Source organism: Callospermophilus lateralis, chromosome 6 (genome assembly GCF_048772815.1).
Source record: "Callospermophilus lateralis isolate mCalLat2 chromosome 6, mCalLat2.hap1, whole genome shotgun sequence".
NCBI classification, from domain to species: Eukaryota; Metazoa; Chordata; class Mammalia; order Rodentia; family Sciuridae; genus Callospermophilus; species Callospermophilus lateralis.
Window position 1 is genome coordinate 19,625,138 of NC_135310.1, and position 24,328 is coordinate 19,649,465.

The 24,328-nt window shown below is 43.5% G+C and overlaps 1 protein-coding gene across 1 annotated transcript in view; it reads right to left on the reverse strand.

Annotated features, from left to right (window-relative positions):
* The window catches only part of Ust (uronyl 2-sulfotransferase), a 267,481-nt gene extending 248,531 nt beyond the window's left edge, over window positions 1-18,950 (reverse strand). Inside the window, exon 1 of the mRNA XM_076859656.2 lies at window positions 18,704-18,950. Within this exon, the coding sequence (XP_076715771.1) occupies window positions 18,704-18,950 (247 nt within the window). The remainder of the gene's footprint in view (window positions 1-18,703) is intronic.
* Between the last annotated feature and the right edge of the window lie 5,378 nt (window positions 18,951-24,328).

Consider the following 24,328-nt stretch of genomic DNA (forward strand, 5'->3'; position numbering starts at 1 on the left):
TTTCTGGGTTTTTTTATAGTAACTATAATACTATAGATATTATTCATTATAATAATCTAAGATCTAGCAAATTTATCCTTGCTTTGGAGATAGGAAAGGAGAGGTGATCCTTTTCCAACGAGCTGATATATACCTTAGATTCGCTCGCGGTAACATATGACACACTTTCTGCCTTTTTTGCCCTGGCCTCCAGAAAATCCATAAATTTAATGTTCAGCTGCAAAACCTCACTTCAGGTCCATGTCATAATTGCCTTAATAAGCATGTGTCACCCAATAAACCCGACCCCCTGGGCAGCTTCAGGCAGACTATGTGGGACATGGAGCACACATTTGATTTTTGTTCTTCTCATCTCTTCTCTAAAAATCTAGATGCCTTTAAATTCAAACAGTCACATAATTTTTTCAAGGACTGTCCACCTACCTCCTACATCACAGTTCAGTTTAATTTTCTGTGACCAAGACCCACTCTCCTCCAACTGTGCTTTTAAACAAAATTGAAGAGTTGGGAACCTGTCTCTGGTTGAAACAACCAAACAACAAAAACAACTGGAATATTTTGCGCTAGACCTTACCAGAGCAGGTAGCAGCACGGGGCAGGGCCGATGTCACCTATCCGGGAGGGCTTCTGGGCTTCCCAAAGAACTACCCTAGGAATGCAAAGCTCACTGCCCCAGCATATGGGACGTAGGGTATGATGTGATTTAAGTCACTTCTAAAGAAACTTCAAGAATGCCACAGAAGAAATAAACCCACTATACTCGGCGCACAGTCATTTTTAAACAGCAAGAAATTATAGCCACCATGCCAACTTAATCTATGACAAAATGGCATGATCAAAGTTAGGAAATAACCAAAACATGAATTCAAGATATGTTATATCCTAACCTAATAAAAATGCAGCAGGGATTTTCCTTTCCATTTTCACTAATCAGAAAAAAAATAAACCATCCGCTTGCGGAATGCTATCATAACAAGAAAGCACCAGCGTGCAGACAAATCTACCTGGCTCCTTTAGACTAAATAAATACCCAAAGGGTAAGACGCGTTGGCCCTGTCAAACTTTCCTTATCAAGATTAGAGCTACTCTGAAAGTCAGTTCTCATTAAAAGAGTTAGAAAAACACTTCAGATCTTTGTTGCAGTTTGCTTCCATGTGGCATGAGATGAAAACAAAAAGATCACTCTGGCCTGAGAAGAGCTGGGCCTGATCCCCAGCCTCCACTCTACTGCTGAGTAACTTGGGCCCTTCCGTCTCGGGTCCTTAAAAGCACTGCTGGGATCTGAAGATCACCTCAGGTGCCTGCTCAGGCTCTTCCGTGGCTCCCGTTTTTCCTGTTGGTCTCCAGAGCTATCTTTATGAGTAACAAATCTGCTATCACCGTGAGGACTATAAATGTTCAGGGGCTTCCCCACTGCAAGCCAGACAAAATTTCCTCCAGAATCTACCATTTTATCTTAGGAACCTCCCTAGCAGCCAAACCCCGTTCTCCAGCAACCTCCATGGAGCTGCCCTGTACTGCTTACTGTACCCAATGGTACCCCAATTTTGGCAGATAGCTGGCCTTTGCATGCACTATACCGCCCACCTGGAATACCTGGCAAACTCCTATTTATGCTTCAATACCCAGCACAAGTGTCACCTCTTCCATGAAATCCCCATCGTCTTGTAATCTGCTCCCTCCACTGTGTTCCCAGTGGCATGTAGAGGAATCTCGATGACCAACAATATCTGCATAAACATGATAAATATATACATCTGTATAGGAGACTAGACTAGCAGCTGCTTCAAGAACCATTTATTTTAAGTCTAAAAAAAAAAAAAAGTTGAAATCTTGAATGATCACAGAGTAAATGTTAGAACTTTTAATCATGAAACCAGTCTTTGCAATCTAAAGTGAAGCAGTCAGAGGTCTTAGGATATACAGACAATCTTCATTTTGTCTCTGGGAGGGCGAGGGGGAGCCACACACTGGCTCCTACATTCCTGCACTCGAAAGTGCCACCTGCTCTGGTCAGACTTCTATGTGGATGATTAAATTGAAGATGTGTATTAGCAGATATTATAAATGCAAATTTTCACAGTATTCCAGGCAGGAGAGTGCCAGATAGTATTCTCTTTATAATCTGATGGCGGTTGTTCTAGAACAGAAAGAGTCCCTCTCAAGTCCCAACAGAGACTCAGAGAGGTTAAGTGAATTACCCAAGGTCACACAGCTGCATGGTGGCAATGCCAGGACTCAAACAGAGGACTTCTGATTTGAAACCCAATGCTCTATTAACACTACACTGTCTCTTGTAATATTAAACAGCCTATAAGAGGCAAATTCACAGAGGAAAATGTGATTTCCAAAAAAAAAAAAAAGAAGAAGAAAGAAAATGCAGCTCCATAAATCTATCCTGTTCGCCTTTAAATGTTTGTGTTTCCAAATTGTGGCCCTTTGAATTTTATAAACATTCAAAAGAATAACCACCCACATGGCCTAAACAGAGTTCACTATCACTATGCTTATAAAATAGCCTTAAAATGAGTGCTACCCCTGTTCCCCAAGATGCCCCACAGGGCTGAGATACAGCCAGGCTGTCCTCAAGTTCACCCAAGGGGTACAGGTACAGGGTTGCCTGTCCTGGGGAGGGGCTGGCTCACTTTCACTCAAGAGCTAGTAGGAAGCTGAGACCTAGTGCCCAGTCCCGCACTGAGATGGGTGGGGCAGAGCCAGCAAGGAGGAGAGTGTGGAATCTGCGTGGCCAGGGTGGCAGTGACTATAAGATCCACAGACAAGGACACAAGCGTTCTTTCCAGAGACAGTGGCAGCTGGAAGGGGAGGTGGGAAGGCTGCACCAGGGGAGGCACAGCCCGGAGAGGCAGCCGCAGCAGCAGAGGCCCAAGTCTGAGAGGCAACAGATAACGTCAGAAGCCACCCAAACTTTGGGGCCAAACAGCCAACAGGGTTTTCAATTCTCTAGAGTTAAGTCAATTCATTTTAATGTCTGAAAAATGAATTTACCATTGAAGATTGATATCATTCAAGAATAATGACTTTGTCTCCAGCTAGGCTTAGAAAAATCATTGAGTTCATTTATACCAAAGTAAAAGCCAAAGGGATTTAACAAGTAAATGCAAAAGTGAGACAATAGTTACTAGAGTTAGAAGACTGTGAGAGGACACTCATTTGATGTCCAATTGGACAGCCTCACCTAGCATAAAATCAAAGAAAAATAACAACAGGAGGCAAGTCAACTCATGCAGGAAAAACAAAGAAAACTGACTCCCAAAATTGCAGGGCAAATAAAAAAATCAGGAAATCCTATCTGCATGTATGGCCAAGGGTTGATCCCCATGTCTTTAAAGCACTCTCACACCTGATAAGAGAAAGAGGAACAGTCTACAGGAAAAACACAGGAAAGATTTAAAACTCTAGTTCCCCTAAAAAAGATATCTTACCAACATAGTTAAACTGGCTATTTCCGCTAATATTCAAACAAATGTAAATTAAATCATAAGAATATAATTTTTCATCTCAAATGGGTAAGGAAATCTTTAAAAATTATGTCCAGTGTTTATAAGGGCAAAACAGGTTACAAACTGCTGGTGAAATATACAAGTTTGTATCACTATGACAATCGTTATTAAAATCAATTTTGAATGGGTTCACGCTGTACCCCAGTAATTCCAAATCTAGGGATTTAATGCCAAGAAAAATAGAGACATCTGTAGAAATGTAATAATGTTCACCACAGCTTTATCTACAATCATGAAAAAAAAAAAAAACTAGAAGTGGGCTACTGACCAAAAAGGGCTGGCTAAAGGAATTACAGAATGTTTGCAGAACACTCTGCCACCAGGAGAGCCAATGCTATGGAGAAATATGACAGGGACTGACATTGTGACACTGTGGCATGGAGGGGCATGTGACCAACCAACACAACTGCCAGTAATTAACTTTTTTTTTTTAATCTTTTCTTCTTTGTGCTTTTCTCTATTTCCCAATTTTCTACAGCAAACATATATTTTACAGTTTCAATTATTTCTTAAAATTGTGTTTTCAAAGCTATAAACTGTGTCATTCCCATTATTTTCCTGAAGTATCAGCATCTGATTATTTGCTCTGGCCACATACAAACTACCTGGGACAAATTATGATATAATGAAGTAAAATTAAAAGCACACAAGAATCTGTAATAAAATTCTTTGAAGAAACTTCATACCTAAGACCAGTTGCTCTGCTTCCTATACTTCCAAATAAACTTGACATAGGTCAAAACTTCTCTTTCATGAACCACCAAATAGCCTGCCTTTCAATACCATGGATTGAGAAATGAATAAAAACTGGCATTTTAAAATTTGAATCACTCAAGTGCATGATTCTCACTTTAAAAAATCTTCATGTTCTCAAATCCCAACAACCAAATTGGTAAATGAAAATTCAATTAAAAATAAATTTATAAAATGTTTAATAATAGCACAGATTTGAATTTGCCCCATTTGTTTGTTTACAGGGGTCAACTGCTGCCCAGAAATACTATAGTGTACATTCTTGGTTTTCAATGTGATTCTAGACAGTATAACCTGGGAGCTTATAGGAAAGGCAGAATCTCAGGCCTCTACCCCAGACTTGCTGCATCAGAATCAACAGGTCTGCCACATCATTTAACAGATGCCCAGCTAATTTGAATGCAGATTAAAGTTTGAGAAATAGAGAAGCTGCAAACTAAACTGTTACAAGTCACAGCCAAATAGAAGATTCTAGTTAAACTAACACATGCCTGAACTGCGTTGTAAAATGACTTACTATACACACAAAACTCCCTGACCCCTGTCCTTACTACTGTGGCTCTTTGCCTTGGTTGCATGTAAGAACTGTAACACATGCAAATGCCCAGCCCCATCCCAACCAAGGAAATAGAACTTCATACCTAAGACCTGTTGCTTTACTTCCTATACTTATCCGTGAATTTGACATTAGGGCAAAATTTTCCAGAACTCTCCAGGTTACTCCATCATGCAACAAGCCTTGAGAACTCTTGACCCTCTAGCAGAACCAGGATCTTAACCCAAGAGTCCAGTCTAACCCAGCCGGGTACACCAATCCCTGTTCTTCTCTCCTCCTAGAGCTTTGCCTGTTCTTCACTTTTCACTGCTACATCTTTCTCGGACCCTCTGAGTACCTGTAGCCCCACATGTGTAGTGACAGTGTGATTAGTCTATCTCTGGCATCCCAGTAAGTAGTGCTGGATGAACATTTGTTGAAGGAAAGAACCTGCACAGATGGAGGAGATGACAGATGAAGGAGAGGAAGACTGCCAAGCTGCATGTGAAGAGGGGGTAGGCATATGAAAGCAATAGGAAAACACATGTCTCTGATCCTTTAAGTCTCACTGATGTGATACTTCAATGAAGTGAAAGCCTGAGAAGCAAGATTTACTCTGAAATAAACACAAAGTCACCTATTCCAATAAAGTGGCCAGGAAAATTCTGATAAAGATAATGTATATTTTGGCACAGGAAAAAAAAAAAAAAAGACAGAAGCCTGACTAGCAACCCAAGAATGTTCTGTGTGTATCTCCCTACCTAACGTCATGCCTAAACACACACGTAGGACAGGGACCCAGTTAGAGGGCACCACCATCTACATGCCACCTCAAGACAGTCGCACAGGAATGCAGCACTCCCCCCAGCTGAGCAGGACATAAGGACATCTGCATAAAGTCTTTACCAAAGGTGTCTGGCATGGTGGCACACGCCTATAATCCCAGCCACTCAGGAAGCCGAGGCAAGAAGATCACAAGTTCAAAGCCAGCCTCAGCAATGTAGCAAGGCCCTAAGCAACCTGTCTCTAAATAAAATATAAAAAGTGTTGGCAATGCGGCTCAGTGGTTAAGCATCCCTGGGTTCAATCCCCAGTACCAAAAGAAAAAGTATTTCCTAAGTGCACTTGGAAGGTCCACCATTACGCTGTGAACTTAAGGGGCCTCAAAACAGCACCACTCAGTGGTCACTGAAGTGGTCTTACGCCCCAGCAATAAGGGCAAATGAGAGGTTGAGGTTGTGGATGCTAACAAGACGGACTTCCTTCCCCTCCCTCCGGCCTCTGGGCACCTCTTCATCTCACAGCACGACTAGAAGAACATGACCACAAACACTGCAGGCTGCACACGGCCCTGGATCTCTGCTGAGCAGGCAAACAAGAACAGCTCTGGAGCCCGGAAAAGCACAAGCTAAGAAAACAAGATGGCCCTGATCCTGTCATCTGCTAACGCCAAGTACAGCACTGCGCCTCTCGGGTTTTAAATTTGCACAGCCTTCTGGAATCTTTGCTCCATGTTCCCCTGTGTGTCCCACGTAGCTGCTGGAGAGCCACTTGCGTGGGCCTGGGGAGAGCTCACCAGCATTTCCAGGAGAAACCAGCGTGAACCCCACACTGCTTAAGTTGGCTTCACACTCGAGTTTATGTCAACATTCTTCTCCTCCAGCAGGTCTCCTGTGCAGGAACTCCTCCCTCAACCTGCTAAGAGGCAACACACCACAAGCCCGGCCAGTCTGGTCAGGCTGCAGGGACAGGCGGTGAGCCCCAGCTGCAGGGACCCCTCCCTCCTTGCTTGGCCCTGCCTGGGCTTCCCTGCCAATAGTCAGTCGCTGGTCCCTTCCCCCGGGGTAAAAATAACTTCCTCTTCAAGTGTCTAAATCTGTATGTGATTTTGCACACATTTTCTGGCACGTCATCGGATGAATCCTGACACTAAGGCAGAATGAAATCGCAAGAGATCCGCAATCACATTTCTGTGAAACTCCAACCACATGAGTCAGTTCCACTGTTTTCTCAGATTTTGAGCAAAGACTTCCAGGCAAGATGCTGCATTCGAAGCACAGTAACGGTTCCTTCTGTCCCAGGCTTCTGACTAAATCGGCCAAGTCCATGGGCGGAGGGAGGCAGAGCAGAACAGAACGCAGGGTGCTTGTGGCTCTGAGCCAGGTGGGGGGTGACTCCGTGGGCGGATCATCCTGCCCCAGTGTAGCTCCAAGAACTGGGCCACGCTTGCACTAGGGACCTCAGTGCCCCCGCCAGCTCAGCCACACTCCACCCACCGCCACGCAGAACTGTCATTCCCAAAGAAGACAAATTAGAAGAGAGTCATGTGTGACAGTGACAGGCTCATAAACCAAGGGAACTGGGAACGTCCTCAGTTCTTCAGGACCAGGAAGGACCAAATGAATGGAAGAAAGGATGGAGATGAGCCAAAGAACTCGAACCATTTTATTTTTTTCTCCACTCATTGGCAAGCAACGAATTACCGACTCATGCTTGCCCACGGATCCCAGGCGTTGTCTTTTTTCTTGTGGATGGGGTATTAGTGTTCAGAAAGTTTTGCTTTAATGCCATTTTCCCCTTTGTTCTTTCTGGGTCTGAAAATTACTTCAGAAGAAAAACTACTGGAAAACTATTTTTCTAGACAAGATGGGGGGTGCGGGGCATAACAGTCAACTTGCAACTTCAATTATTTGAAAGACTATGAAGTGCAATAGGCTATTCTGTGTGGCTCCTAGAAGGAGTAGACATAGGTGGAAGCTAAAAAGGCCCCCACACTATGAAGCACCCTCTTGGCCACTGGAGCTGCCCTCCATGGAGGAATGAGCAGCCACTGGGCAGCAGGTGTAAGAATCCTCTGAACAATTCTGCTTCCTGACTCCTACCTGCGACCGTCTTCCTAACACATTATGGGACTCGGAATTCTGGACACCACGTCCCACTCGGCTTCCTCTCCGTGTCTTCCTAGGGATAGTCAGTCTGCTTCCCAGGATTTCTGAAACAAGATTCTACTCTCTCTCACTGCCCACACAGCCTGGGGCAAACTGGTACAGTGGGAGGGAAGTACTGCTAAGTTTAATTATAACAAAATCACATTTTAAAAAAACATAAGATTTAGAAGACATTAACCTAAAATTTTTTTCACATTCTACTTGCCTTAGTACTTGACTTCTACAGTCTTTTAAATAACCTTTTGGCTCCAAAGAAAATAGCCTGTTTGTGTTTATGTGGTGTTTTTTGTTTTGTTTTATTTTGTTGTTTTTGTTGTTAGGTGCTACCATTAATTGACTTCTTGTATCTTTCAGCACGTGATTTTTAAGAATATAAGGGGCCTTAGAAAGCATCTCCTTCATTGATTCTAAAGAGAAAAGAAACACTCTTCCCTGGGACTACATATAAACGTCGCCTGGAGGATTTTTTAAAAGAACCCCCAAACCATGCCCTTTTCTCCTCTCTGGTCGCAGGGAAATATTCCCAGACTGACAATCAAAGCCATAAGTGAAGACTGCCACCAACGAGAGTCCTAGGGAAAACCTCAGGTCCCATTAAAGCTTTCATCTTCTTAGGGATGAAGAAACCCAAGTCTAGGAGGCCCCTGTGACTTAAGGACACTGACCACAGACCCAAGAGCCATCCAGACCCAGGCACCGCACCCCTCCCACCCACCAGCAGGCCTTTCTAGGAAGTTTAGCACATCTGAAAGGGGGGTGACAACATCCAACTCCTCTGTGGAAAAGCAGGAAGCTCTGTGCTAGAGTGGCAAGGTCACCACTTTTGAGGCCCCTAAACAAAATAACTTTGTATCAAATAATACAAAATCAGCATGTGCTGTCAACTGCCCAAGGAATTGGGGATGAGTGACACTACACCTGCGTGACACTGGCAAGTCAAGCAATGCTTAGCAGCTGACATCAGAAGCAGAAGTAAATTCACCAGCCCCTGGTAAAGACGTCACAGGGCCAGACTCTGCTGCCGCCCTGACTTCCAATGAAAGGGGTGTGGAAACTGAGAAAAGCAAGTGACTGGGTGCTAGAGGTGGCGGTTCCACCACAAGTGAGGGAAGTCCCAGGAGTGGTCACAGGGGTGGCCTGGCATCATGATTGTTTTCCACAGGACCAAGTCACAGGTCACTAGTCCATCCCAGAACACCCAGCCATCCCAGGGTCAGCTACAGCATCTTCCCTCCACATTGCTCTTTTCATTTTGTGAAGCCAGAGGAACAAATAGTGCAGATAAATTAAAACAGAGGAAGGTAAAGCTGTGCAAAAAAAAAATAAAGTGTTCTCTGAAGACTGCTCCTGGGAAGCAGGAGGGAAATAAGAAGCAGGAAGGTTCATGTGTATATAATTAACAAGACAAATGCTTGGGACTCGTCAGCCCTGAAAAGTCCTTGTCAACCCACAGGTGACACGATAAGCCACAAAAATACTAGTTAGGTCATTTCAGGTTTCTAGGTTAGACCGGCTCCTTCCACTGGAAGCCAAGTCACAAGTGAAATTTGTGCTTTCTCATTAGTGTGTGTGCATGTGTGTGCATGTGCCAACGTGTGCTGTACGGAAAGGGAAGAGGAGGAAAGCAAAGAATAAAGTGGGGGGAAATGACATTTGTGAAATTCAAATGCCAAGCCTTGAGACAGAGAAGTACACTGCAAAACAGCCCCGTTAAAGATCAATAGCTCAGGTTCTTCCAGCTAACTGGTAACAGTGATTCATGTCCAGATTTCAGCTCAAAACCTGTGTCCTTTCTAGGCCTGATGCATTGGATATACCAGCCTTCAGTGAGTATCTGCTGAATGACTGAACACAAGAATTTAAAACACTTTCAGTTTTTCTTTTCATCAGGATCATGAAAGATCCTGAATTATTCACTGAATTAGAAAAATATCAGCAGTATCCCAGAAATGTAGTCCAATGAAATGCATGTGGTTATTTAACCCTCTGTCAGGTCTGGGGATGTGTAGCTCAGTGGTAGAGCACGAGCTTAGCGTGTGCAAGGCCCTGGGTTCAATCCCCAGCCCTGGAAGAAAAAAAGGAAACCATCTGTCAATGAATGAAATAAGAAGCACTTAATCAAAGCACAACTTAAGGTAATTTCAATATCTTTCACTAAACATGGGTAAATGGATTGGTGCCTTGGGGCCTAATTTTACAGTCTGGTCATTTTGTGGTTCTAGACTAAAATCTATTCAGTCATCATTTCAAAAATCACACCATGCCATGGTCTCATCTCCTCAAAGACTTAAAGTCATGCTTGAAACATAATTTAGCACAAATTACTACCTAAAGAAAACAGTGACCTGGAGAGAGAAATAAACTGTTATTCTGCAATTCTCCCAAAAGGACTGGTCTAGGATTCAACAAAATGACGAGAAATAAGAAGTCTGCATTCTAGTTGTACACAGCAGCCAGATCTCTAGATTGACCTCAGGTATTCTTAATTACAGGGAGCTCTAAAAATGTAATTCCAAATTCCTTAAGGTGGGAGGTAGACAATTATCCCTGAGCACAGAGGAAGTGTTTATAGAGTGATATGTAATAAGTGGTTGCATTATATTTGCTTGGTGCATTCATTTCAAATAGCAAGGAAGAAATAGGCAAAAGATTTCAACCAAGCTGGGATTTCTGGCATCCCTCTCAAGATTCTCAATTTAGAGACCCCACAAAGCAAGGGTTGGAGTCCTAGAAAAGGGCTGTGTGCATAGCAAATACTGAACCAACAGTTCCTTCCTGGGGTCCTGTGCAGAGCACCCAGGAAAAGCAGGACAGGTGGGCAGTCCTGAGTATGCCCCCTCTTCAAGGAGCTGGCCCACAACTGATCGCAACATAAAAGCCAGAACCACAGAAGAGATTATGGAATAAAACTAGAGGAGTTCAGAGTTCTTAACTGGAGATTTAGCTTTCAAAACAATCAGTCCAGAGACATTACTAGAAGCCAAGGCAGGCAACAAGATAAGAAAAATGAGCTAGTGGCTATCTTTGGGAAGTTATAGACAACTAATAGAAAACCTGAGTCAGACCAAGAAGTATTTCATAGCTTCAATACTGCCACTATAAATGGTTCCCTGATCATTTTATATGAGTATTAAAATAAATAAATAAATAAATAAATAAGAGTGTTAAAAATTATTCAAACTGAGATTCTACAAGGCAGCATCTAATAAAGCATTGTATTTTGATAATACATATATTTGAAACCTTCTTAAACTTTTAGAAAATTAGTATTTCTTCTTAAAAGTCATGTTCTTTTGCTAAACAGAAATGTATATGGGAAATATTATTACTTTGTATATGCCCTGCATATTATAGCACAATGTGAATACAAAATTAATTAATTGCTTACAAATTCTAATTTCATGGGAAGACTAAAGATTTCCTTGGTAGCTTCATAGTACATTGTGTAAGGAACAGAAAACACCAATTATTTTACCCTGCTGAGCTCATCAGCTCCATTCTAGTGAGAAATACAAAAGCTAAATAATCACATCCATTGTAGGATTATCTTCTATCCAAAAATGGGTTACATTCCACATACCAATGAAAGCTCTAATATAGCTATGTGCTAACTATCATAAATTACCATATATTAGAACTAAATGCAGACTAGTTTATTATTCACAGGAATCCAAGCCCCAAGATTCTTTTGAAGAATTTGTTGTTTTCAATTAATCATTAGGAATTTATTATAAATTTTACTATATACCCAGACAATATACTTAGCATTTTAAATGACAAAAGCATCAAACTAATTTTTTGCTCCTTGAAAAGAGATATACTTATGATATAAAGAACAATACATAGGCTGGGCATGGTGGCACATGCCTGTAATCCCAGCGGCTCAGGAGGCTGAGGCAGGAGGATCATGAGTTCAAAAGTCAGTCTCAGAAACAGCGAGGCACTAAGCAACACAGTGAGACCCTGTCTCTAAATAAAATACAAATAAGGCTGGGGATGTGGCTCAGTGATTGAGTGCCCCTGAGTTCAATCCCTGGTACAAAAAGAAAGAAAGAAAGAAATACATACATATAAAAGTATTATGTTTAAGTAAGTATCATCCTTCCCCACTCCATAATTAATAGCAAAATCATATATCTGATGATGAGCTAGTATGCAGACTATATAAAGACTGTGTTATGGTGTGGATGTGAGGTGTCCTCCAAAAGCTCATGTGTGAGACAATGCAAGAAGGTTCAGAGAAGAAATGATTGGGTTGTGAGAGTCTTAGCCCAATTAGTGAATTAATCACCTGATGGGATTAACTGTGGTGACTGGGGGCAGGTGGGGTGTGGCTGGAGGCAGGGAGACATTGGGGCCGTGGCTTTGGGGTATATATTTGTATCTGGTGAGTGAAGTCTCTGCTTTCTGATCATGAGGTGAGCCACTTCTCTCCACCATACTCTTCCACCATGATCTTCTGCCTCACCTTGAGCCCCAAGGAATGGACCTGGCTCTCTATGGACTGAGACCTCTGAAACATAAGCCTGGTCCAAGTAAACGTTTCCTCCTCTACAATTGCTCTGGTTACATCTTTTGGTCACAGCAGTGAAAACGCTAACTAAAACAGAGTGCTTACAACTCAAAAACAAAAACCACCCAAATCAAAAATGGCAAAGAATATGAATAGACATTTTTCCAAAGAAGATATCCAAATGTACATGAAAAGCTGTTCAATGTCACTAATTCTAATCATTAGCAAAATGCAAAACACAGCCACAATGATACACTACTTCATATCCATTAGGATGACTATAATTTAAAAAGTGAAAAATAAGAAGCATTGGTGAGGATGTTGAGAAATTGGGAATCCTCACATCTTGCTGGTGGAGGTGTGAAATGATGTGGCCACAATACAAATAGCTTGTCATTTCCTCAGAAATTCCACTCACAGGTATATACCAAAAGAACCGAAAATAGTGTTCAAACAAAAACTCGTATACATTTATAACAGCACTGAATATTCACAACAGCCAAGTGGTGGAAACAAATCAAATATCCATTTGTGGATGAACAAACAAAATGTGTACATCCATACAATATTATGGAATGCTTTACAATAAAAACAATTGCTATGATATATTATCCAGTCATAAAAAGAAATGGGATACTGATACATGCTGTAAATATAAATGAGTCTTAGAAACATGCCAACTAAAAGAAGCCAATCACAAAAGACTACATATTATACAATTTCATTTATATGAAAACTGTAGCCAAGGCAAATCTACAGATCAAAAGTAGATTGCTGGTTGTTTAGGGTGAGATAATAGAGCATTTAGTGGGGTGATAAATAAAGGGTATAGGGTTTCTTATTATGGTGATGAAAATGTTCTAAAGTATAATGGTTGCACGTATCTAGGGATATATTAAAAACTACTGAAAACCATTAAACTATTAAAAACTTTCAGTGAATTAAATGATGTGAATTACTCAATAAATATCAAATTCTAAAATGTACTTGATGTGGAATTGTCTCACAGAATAATTGTTTCATCCTTTTGACTTCTGCAAATAAGAATTTTTAGTGGAATGTTAATGGCTCTGTCTCTGCCTCTGGTAAACAAAAGAGTTTATATATATATTATTGTTTGCTAGAGGTGAGTTTCTAATATACAAATAAAGGTAAGACAATTTGTGGTCACTTAAAAAAAAAAAAAAGCAAGCGATATCTCCTAATAATTCTAGCAGCTGCAATCCGTCACATGGATTTCATAGTACATCATGGACACCCATCAGTACAGCTGCAAAGTAAGCTAGGATTTCTTTCTCCTCCTCCTCCAGTCTGCCTCTAGGGAATTAAAAGATACTATTTCTTTTGAGACTCAAAAAGCTTGATCACTTTATTTCTAGTTTTTCTGAAAACAAAACCAACTAGTGTGTTAAACCTGGATTGATGACAGGGAATTTGAAGAAAGGCAGTATCCAGATAACCCATATTTACACGTGTTTTTAAACAATTCATACTGAGACTAGCCTACATTAAAAACAGTTTATAAGGCAGAGTGCTTCTCACCATTCATGCTATGTGTTTACAAAACAGACTGCCATAGTTTAATGTCCCTCTCTGTCTTTCCTTCAGTACAGTGCTACTGTGTCCCCAATCAACCCTACAAGATAAATCTGCAGCTATAAACAAAAATGTCACTTTTTTCCTATGTCAACAATTTCTATCGATAACATCATATTTTATGCATTCATTCCTAGATTACTGTGGGAGCCTAAAGTACTATATTTAAACCTTGTGTGATGTGTAGAAGAAAAATAAAAATTGGCTTTTAAGGTTTAGAGAAACTGTTTTGTAACAGACCTGGGCCTCTATTTTAACATTTTCTTTTAAATTTATTTAAACTTGGAGAATTTCAAATTCAATCAAATGATTTTTTTCATTTTTTGACTCAAAATTTTCAGGCTCATATTTATGTAAAGATGAGCAATTCTGAGAACTAGAGCACTCTATCTCCATTTAAAATGCTACAAATTGAAAATGGAAGGAAAAGCATATCAACCGAAGATCGATCCAACAAATTCAGCTCCCATAAAGGCTAAATCACATATCCAAAGCTGGAGGATAAATCATTAGAGTCTGCCGGTTGTACAAGATCAGTAGGGAGCCATCTGGCTTATTCGGCTTATATGAATGTAACGTGTGGTATTCCAAGTTTTTGATATTTCCACAGCTCATAAGTAATGAGGCTGCTGGCACCAAGGTTGCATTGTACCCTAATTTCTGGGGGAGATTTTATTTGATTTTTGTTTGTTTTCTATAGCAAATCAAAGTATGAATGCCTCTTCAAAAACAAATTTTGCTAAATTGGAAAGATTGTGGTCTCCAATGTTTAAGTATAGCAAGTGCTATATTTATCTCTTTACCCCATTGAAGGTTTGTGCTCCCACCCCCCATCCATTTTGGAGATGGTGGGGGATGGAGACCACAATTATCCCTGCCTAATTTTCCTCCCCCAACTTCCTTTCCTCCTTTCAAATTTGTTGCAGCAGGAAGTTCTTTAAGGGAAGGTACTCTGACCTTCCCCAAACTGAGTGGAAGAAGGAACTGACCCTGGTCACTGTGGGGAAGAGAAAGCATCATCACTGTCACCTATCTCTTCCTTCCCACACCTGATTTCTGGTTGCCCCACTTCACCCCATCTCATCCCATGACTCTCCTAACCTCAGAGTCAAAAGCCAGGGCTCAAAGAGCTGGCTGGTCCTTCCCTTGAAACAATGGTGTTAAAAAACTATAAACAGATGCATTTTTTTAAAAGCTGAAATTTAAAAAAGAAAATTATGGGCGTGACCTTTAAACTATTTTATAAATTCTCCCCATTCATCCTCCCTCTTTTTCTCAAATACGTGGGGAAGCAATAGTACTCCAGAACAAGGGTCTCTAACTTTAGCTGCTTTAGGATCACCTGGAGGACTTGCTAAGGCACAGATTGCTGGGCCCCATGTCCGGACTCATTCAGTAAGTCTGGGACAAGACCTTAAAACCTCCCAGGGGATGCTGATGCTGCAGGTCCAGGGACCCTCTAAGAACTACCAGCCTAGACACAGAACAATTGCTAAAGAGAGGAAACCCAGAAGCTGCGATTCCAAGGAAGCTCACCTCCAGCTCTAATACAGAGAGGCAGCAGGATGGGTGTTGATACAGGAAGGCACAGTATCAAGAAAAAGAAAGTGAAATTATGAACATAAATATGATCTTTTAGCCAATCAGCTCTTGAGACTTTCATTTGCCTGCTGGCTTATATTTCTCTCTCAAACTGCCCCTGGTGCCCTGCAATGGGCACTTGAAACAAACATATTTGGGTTTAAATCTTATTTGCAGTATATCAACTGGGTCAGTCAGCTCTCTTTTGCTGGAATAAATGCCTGAGACTGAGCAATTTATAAACAAGGCTTATTTTGGCTCACAGGTTTGGAGGTTCCTTTCATGACTGACTGGCCCCATTGCTTTGGGCCTGTGGTAGTGCAGTGTGATATGGCAGGAGGCTGTAGGAAGCCCCTTCACTTTCTAGCCAGGTGTGAAAGTGAGAGAGAGACCAGCAATCCATAATCTCTTTTGAGTGCATGTTCCTGATCACCTAAAACCTTCCTACTGGATCCCACCTCTTAAAGATTCCAACCACCTCCCAATCACATCAAGCTGAAGACCACGCCTTTAGCACATGGGCTTTTGGGGAACATCCCAGATGCAAACTTTATCACTTCCATTTCAAACAACAGAACCCACCAACAGTGTTGTTATGTGGATTAAATTTCATTTTGCATGTACAATGACTGGCGCCTATATAGCAAATGTTAGTTTTTACCATGCATACCCATACCTTTTGACATTCCCATGAGAATATTCAATATGTTTAGTATCACACTGCCTACTTGATACTGTAGGCCTAGTCATTAATTCAGTTAATAATTATCAAGTAGATGCTCCACATCTAGTGTATAATACTGTCCAAATATATTGAAATTATGTTCTATAAAGAAAAATGTTTATATAAACATTTTGATTTAGAAAACTTTCGATTTTATGCCAACTTACATTTAAGATAACTATCTGACTCCAAAATTGGCTAACTAAGGAAATTGAGAGGATGTGTTTACTAACCACAAATTTTGTTTGGACAGTCACTAAAAATAACAGAATGGGAGAAAAAACAGAGAAAGGAATTCTGCAAACACCTTAGTCTGATATTATTTAGGGCATATTTTAGACAATACTAGAGATCACATATCCACTTTTCCCAAAAATCATTATTTTATTTATGTGACCAAACAACGGGGAACAAACATGGGCAAGATATCCTATTTTGAGTAAACAATGATGTCATTTTTAATTCATCACGATGTCAGTCAGAAGCTTAATGATCAGTTAGGAACAAACAGGAGTAGTGTTCCTTATGAGTTCTTCCTAGACCCTGGGGCTAAGTCATCCTGCTACCAATTAAACACCCAAATTCACCAGGCCTCATTTTTTTTTTTTTTTTTTGAAATGTGTATAGCAAGAAGGTGAGTGTGACATACATTGAAATTTCTTTATCTTATCCTTTATGGTGCCTTTGCTCCTTCCTTCTCCTAGGTCTTCTTTTCTCCTAGAAATTTATAAGGACCACAGAATTTTAGGAGCTGGGTGGAGGTTGTAGAGAAATCTAGACAAACTCCTAAGTTTTACCACGAAAAAACAAGACCAGGAAGTTTGAGTTCCCTGACCAAAGTCAATTGTTCTTGGGGACAGTAGGCACAGACATCTTCCATTCCCATTCAGCACACCTTCCCCTCTACCCTGAATTTGGCTGAACCTGGATAAACTTCTGCAAAAAAAAAAAAAAATTATTATCACATGTTATAAAAAAGACTCTGAGCTCAACCACACTTATCTCCCAATGCTAGTCAATAATGATTGTTGTTGATGGGAAAAATGAAGTTACCTTGGAGCTCAGGAAACAACCAGACTTAAAAAAAAAAGAAAGAAAAAAAGAAAAAAATTAAAGGGGAAGAAAGAATGAAAGAAAAGACTTTCAGAAAAGAAAAGACTATTTTAAATCTGTAAAATCAGGTGCTTTGTATTTTGTTTTAGAAATCTAACCTGGAAAATACTTTCCCTTAATTTTTCCATAAAGCATCACGCAAAACCATAGTGCTCCAAAGTTTTTGCTGAAATGAAAATGTAAGTTTTAAAATCGGAGCTTCTCTTATGTGGGAAAAAAAATTCTATTTCTATTCACTTTGCTGCTATTTGGTTTGTTTTTTCCTTCCAAAGGTCTGCTTATCTAGACCTGTTGCTTCTGCGATGGGGGGATATTTGGGGTAAATGTGGCAGCTTCCAATGGTCGTTTGGCCCATTCTGTTTGCAGCGCTTCTTCCATGGCATTGTCTCCCGCACCCCCTCCCTGCAGATGCCTGATGTTTGCGGGTTGGCTCAGGTTATCACCTCAAGAAGCTGGAGCTCTCCCAGCCTCTCCCCCAACCTCCTCACGACCTCTTCTGGCCACACATTTGCCAAGGGTTTGCATCTTCCGTGGCCCTGGCGCGCGAGCCAACATCTTCCCCAGGACCTGGGTGTGCGGTCCTCAGACCTGGCACCCCTGGTTCGGCAGTCCGGGACAGGGAGGCGCGTGGCCACGCCTTCTCGCTGGACCGGTTCTTTCCTCTAACCTCTTCCTACGCTACAGGCAGGCGGCCTCGCTCGCAACCAACCAACCAACCACAAACCAAGGTAAAATAAAGTTCTCACTCGAGACGCACCCAGCGCCTAGGACTGCCAGATCGCAGGAGAGTCTGCTAGTTAGGCTGACCAGCACCTTGGGATAACCCCCAGATCCCCGCGTCACGATTGCTGCGGGCCGGTGGGGTGACAGGAGATGCCAAGGGACAAACCAGAGACAGCGCGAAGCCACATGGGCCAGAGGGCAGGAGGGGGACCCGAGGGGCTAAATTCGTGGAACTGACTTGAGGGGCTGCACCACCTGCACGCCCCAGAGCTCGGGACCCGACGGGATTATAGTCACTAACGATGTCCTGTATGGGACTGTTTCTGTCCTTTCCTTCTCCCCGCCGGCCGCCGAATCCGAATATACCCACGCTCACAATCACAAACACAGGGGCGTCCACTCCGCCCCAGCTGGGGTCGCGGGGCCGGGACAGGTATCTGATACCCCAGGGCAGGAATGCCCAGCCCAACCCTGCAACCCAGAGGTACCCCGCCACACTGCCGACAGCCAGACGCGCGGGAGGAAGACGACGCTCCCGGGCGGCTGCACGGGTGGATGCTCGCAGGCGTCACACCTGGGGAGCCTCGCAGCGGCGGCGGGCAGTGGCAGCATTAGAAGTCCCTGGCGCGCCCCCTCTTTTCCTGGGCACAACTTTGCGCAGCCGGCGCCGCCCTCGCGCCTGCCACCCTTCCTTACCCAAATACTGCCGCAGGTCAAGCAGGAAGCGAGGGGGTCCCCCGCTGAGCTGGTAGAAGAGGGAGCCCAGACAGAAGACCAGCAGGGTGGCCATGCAGAAACCGTAGTCCCGGAGGGAGAAGCGCAAGAAAGGTAGCAGGGAGACCCGGCGCTTCCAGCCGCCCAGGCCCGCAGGGGCGCCCCCCACAGGGGCCCCATGGGGCCAGGGATCCGCGCCGCCGCCGGGATGCTGCTGCTGCTTCTTCATCGCCTGCTCCGCCGCCTCGCACAGCCGGCCCGGGCCAGGAAAAGGTCACCCATCCGCCGCGAGGAGGAGAGCGCGGCCGGCCGGCTGTACATGGGGAGGGCCGCGCCGAGGGCAGCCGGGTGGGGGCGGGGAGGGGCCGAAGTTGCCGGGCTCAGGAGACTTTTCTCGGCATGGTCCCCGCAGCCCGCCGCGGCCCGAGCGGCCGAGGTGCCCGGCCCCGGCTCGGGAGCGCTGCCCGCGTCCGTCCCGCGCCTGCTAGTGCTACCGCGCCCCGCGCCCTGCCGCGCCCCGGGCTCGCTCGTGGCCGCCGGGGCTCGCCTCCAGCGCCAGCGTGGACCCCCGGCTTTGTGTGTGTCGCTTTCGGCGTGTTTTGTCCCGGTTCAGGCTCCTCCAGAAAACGGCAGGGAGGAACGGGAGGCGGACACCATCCCCTCGCTCCACCTCCTTGACAGGGGTTTTCCTCCTTCTCCTCCCCTTTCTCCCTCCGGCGCTCCGCAGCCCTCTCTCCTCCCTCGGCCCTCCCTCTCTGCGCTCGGGTCTCCGCGTTTCGCTCTGGTGTCACATTACTCCCTTTGCTGGGGCTGGGGGGGCGGCGATTATTCGCAACAAGGAAGAAAGTTTCTGTTTTTTTTTTTTTTTTCTTCCCCCTTTCTCTACGATCTGGCCTCGGTTCCTGCGCCACCAGCGACCTCTTGGGGCCCGTTGACTTCCCTCTTGTAAACAGTCACCGGCAGGAAGAAGCGCGACTGATTTTACTATATCTGTGTTTTCATTTCAGAAACTTGATTCTCCTCCTGTATCCCATGCGAGCTGTCTATGAAAGGCCAATAACGGGGTGCGAAGGTACAGGTTCAAGGCTCAGCCGAGATGGTAAAAGAGCAAACGGTGTGAGTTATAATTAAACATGCCCGGCAGAGCCAGGCTCAGAGCCCGGACTACCCCCAGAGAGACGAAGAGGTCGCTTTCTTGCTCTTCCTGGTTCTGCAACTTCTCTAAGGCGGAGGAGAGACTAGACACAAGTGTGGGGTACACAGAGGGTTCAAGAAGGTCCTTGCCCTCGCAGATATGAAAGGGAAAGAGCCTGTTTCCTTATATACCTCTTTTATTGCTGCCTCTTCTTACCTTCCTGGGGAAGCTTCTGGAACCTGCTGCGGAGCATCACAGACTCTGATCCCTGATGGGCTGGGTGACTCACGAAAGGGTTTTGCTCATCAGCCACACTTGAAGCCAGAATAATTTATCATTACATAAGAAGCTGTAACACCAGAGGCTTCCGTGACTTGCCCAAGGTCACAGAGATAGAAGGAGTTGAGTAGGGAGCCGCAGTCAAATCTATTGACCCCAAGCCCACTACACCAACATTGCAACACTACAACCACATTGCAAGGTGGCTCTCCTTGTCCTCTACATGGGGATTGGAGGGTGAGATATAACCCATTTAGCCTAGGGCTCATTGAGAAAGAGGAACCTCAATTTTTGGTTCCTCTTGTCTCTGGGTCCCAACTCATTCTGAATTTTCCAGTAACAAACAACCTGATTAAAGGTAGAGTCAGGAGCCAAGAACATCTGTAATTCCAAAATAGTGTTCTGAAAGCCTTTATAAAGTTGGATATCTGAAGAATTTTCTATGGAAAATTAGGGAATTTGATCCTGAGACCAAGAATTTAAAATTACAGAATAAAGTGGCTTAACCATAATCCATACATGAACATCTCTGTTTCCCATTTGTAACATGGGTGAGGAAGACACAAAGACAAGAGTTATTAAAGAGGTGGGCATTGTCACATGCATCCACTCAGATGTGTGCATTCACACAAATTCTGGCAATTTTACACTGTCCTGGCCCACTTTCTAAGGGATAGGAAGAAAAGGGAAACCTTCTTAGTTTAACACTCCCAAATAGAGTGTTAATGTTTCACATTTATTTTACGAATCTGAGATTTATCTGGATTAATGCACACATAGAAAGGTGAATGCCCCTGAGAGAATTAAGTCAATCAGTTATTGCCCATAATGTAATCAATACAATGAATAGCCCAGAAGAGACTCCCAATTAATAATTTCTGAGAGACTAGGAGATGGGAGTTGCTAAGCAACTTCCATAATGTTTTGGAGACCACCTTTGACAAACTGGGCCCTACTTAAGGTGTGACCCATAACCTGAATGTTTACTAGATTTAAAACTGCAAGAACCCCTATTTTCACAAAGTCCCTCCCACCCATGGCTTCTAGAGACTTCTCTCAGCACACTTTGGGAAACCTCCCAATTCTTTCTCCTAGGGAAAGGAATCTGAGAAACAGGGAGACGGGGCAGGAAGAAAGGAAACAAACATCTGAGAAAAATAAGTAAATATGCGAATAAAAGTCTAAAAATAAAACACTGGAAAGGTTATGAGGAAAGTACAAGGGGGCAGAGTCCAACTCAGAAGAAACAAACTAAGACATGAAGAATTTTCAAGGGTAAAAAAAAAAAAAAAAAAAAAAGGTCAATTTTTAAAAGATTGTGTTAATAGACTAGCCGCCCAAAAAAACTCATGAAGATATCAAGATACAAAGAAGTTTCAGATGAAGAGGGAAATGCTTTGTATTTTCACCCAATAAAAACTTAGATGTTTGGGTAAAACTTTGATCTTTGAAGTCCATAAATGTCTCTTAAAATTTTTAAATTTCAAGTGCTTGTACTAATAAATGATATCTCATCCGTACCAGGTAATAAATCCAATTTTAGAACTTTGTGAATAATTATTATTATCAATCTTATGATTTAGTAGACTATATTCAACACCTTAACCTCCATCCAGTCCAGTGTCATGGGTTTCTCAATTCCTTGCCTCTCCAGTGACTTTTCATCTTTGTCAACTAAGCCACTCACTTTTGTCCCCAGGGACTCCCTCCTTACTGATGACAAACTGCATCTCCTCCAAAGTCATCATCTCCAAAGTCTCCTTTTCAACCACTCCTCCCTCAATATCTGGCTGTATGTCCTTCCTATAGCTTCGCTAATGCCCACCCTAGCAATTTCAGTTTCAAGAACCCTCAATTCTTGTCCTTGGCCAAACATCTTATCCTGAGTGTTCACTTCCTTCTCTTTCCAATTTCAATTGCTGATCCACCGTTCTAATCCCTTTTGGCAAACCCCCTTCATTTCCTTATATGCTACAGCACTTTCTGGCAAAATTCAGGCTCTATTAAACTGGACTTTGCACCAAACATGCAGTGTTAACCCAAAAACACGCAGCATTGCCAACTGGCTTCTGTTTGGGAAGCACAAAAGGCCAATGGACACATATCAATGCTGTCTGGCCATTCACCCTGACGTGACTATTCCGCAGCATTTCTCTCTTCAAACCCACCTGTCTCCACCCTCTGCTCATCCCTTCAGTCTCAGCTGACATCCTTGACTTGTATTTTATTGAGAACGTAAAAGCAGAGGGACAGGCACTCACTCATTTCCTCCAGTCTGTGCCCACGCTCTGTGCCTTTCTTCTAGTCTCACTGTCCCGGTTTCAATCAGCTCTGCCACTTACACTCTAAACTGTTTCCACTCGGGCCCGGCATCACACCCAAGCCCCCCTTGACTTCTGCATCTCGGTAAAGCGTGGCACTCTCAAGTCACTTGGGCCCAAACTCAAACATCTTTCTTTCTTTATTTTCCCTCTTCCTTCACTCCTGTATCTAAACCATCAACAAACTCTATGGGAGCTACCTTTAAAAAAAAAAAAAAAAACAGAGCCTGGTCTTCTCTGCTACCACCATCTTCGCTCACCTGATCATTGCTATGACGTTGTATGTTAGTTACATTTAGATTTTACTGTACACAACTGATAAAAGAAAAATGACAGCGGCTTAAGCAAAATAGGAGTTTGTTTCTCCCTCACATAAATGGGTCCACAAATAGGTAGTCCATAGCTGCTGTGGAATTCCCATGCCAACATTACAGACGTACCCAAGCTTCCTCTTCCAGCATCCTAACCTTCCATTTTAAAGGCTACCTTATGGTACAAGATAGCCACTAGAGCTCCAGCCATTACTTTATGTTCCAGGCTGTCAGCAAAAATAAACAAAAGAAATGTCCTCCTCCTGGCAGAATAGGCTGTCCTTAATTAGAGTTCCAAAAACTGCCATGAATTCTTTTTCTTATACTTCATCTGCCAGAACTATGTCTAGTTGTAAGCAGGGAGGGGACTAGGAAATGTGCAGTTTAGCTGAGTACACTGCTGTGAAGAAGGAGGAGATCAGAGCTCTCCCTACGACGACGAAAGGGTAGATGGCCCTTGGGTGGCATCCAGCAGTCTCTGTTGTTTCTCCTAATGAATCTCCCTGTTTATGCCCTTCTGCTCTGTGTTCCGTCCTCCTCACAGCAGCCAAAATATAACTTTTCAAAACTGTAGCTTCTCAAAACTTGCTCGTGGCTACTGATACACTCAGAGTGAACCAAACTCCTACAGCCATGTCGAGGTGTAGAACAAGCTGGTCCCCCTGACCCTTGGCCTCATCTGTCCCCTTTCCCTCCTCACTCTACCCATCATTGTTCATCAGACAAACCAAGCTCACCTCTCTGTCAAGACCTTGGCGTTCGGCATTCCTTCTTTCCCTGAAGACCCTCTGTGAGCCCTCGTGACTGCCTTCCGGTTCTGCTCAGTGCTACCTTATCAAAGGAGTCTTTTGGCTCCCTGACATAATGCACACACGCCCCGACCCTCCTGCCCGCCTTGACCTCTGTGGTTTCCTTGACAGAATTCCCCGTGATCCGAAAGACACTTTCATTGCTTGTGTCCTCTCTCTCCCCACCAGAAAACCAGCACCAGGACGGCAATTTTACCTCGTTTGGTTACTGCTGTTGACCCAACACCTTGGAGAGAGCTGGCAGGTAGAGGTGGCTCCATAGTGAATGAGAGATTAGATTTTCATGTGAAGTGTTTGCGGTTCAGTGGGTCGAATGTCACTGCTGAATAGTGAGCCCTCGGAGATGAGAGGTGGCGTGGGGGAGGACAGGCCTCATCCTGCTAGAATGTTCAAATGACCACCAGAGGAATTGTTTGAGGTTAAGAATGTGTTTGTGGAAGGAATGAAGCTCTCACCACTGCTCATTTCAGGGACGGGGCAGTCAGCCTCTTGGAGAACCAAGCTCTGTGAGCTGAGGCTTTGGAAGACCACCTGGGTTGATGGGAGACCACCTCTTCCTTTACTGCTCCTCTGAAAGTGGTCTATTTCAGGAAAGTTTTTGAGTTGGAATGCCCACCCTGCAACAATGGCAGATCATAAGGCAATCTGATCTGGTTCTCTGCCTTGGAATTGAACACAGGTTTTAATAACAAGATGAAAGCCCAACTGGTTTCCGGTTAGTCCTTGGTCCAACGTGTCTACAGGAACTGGTC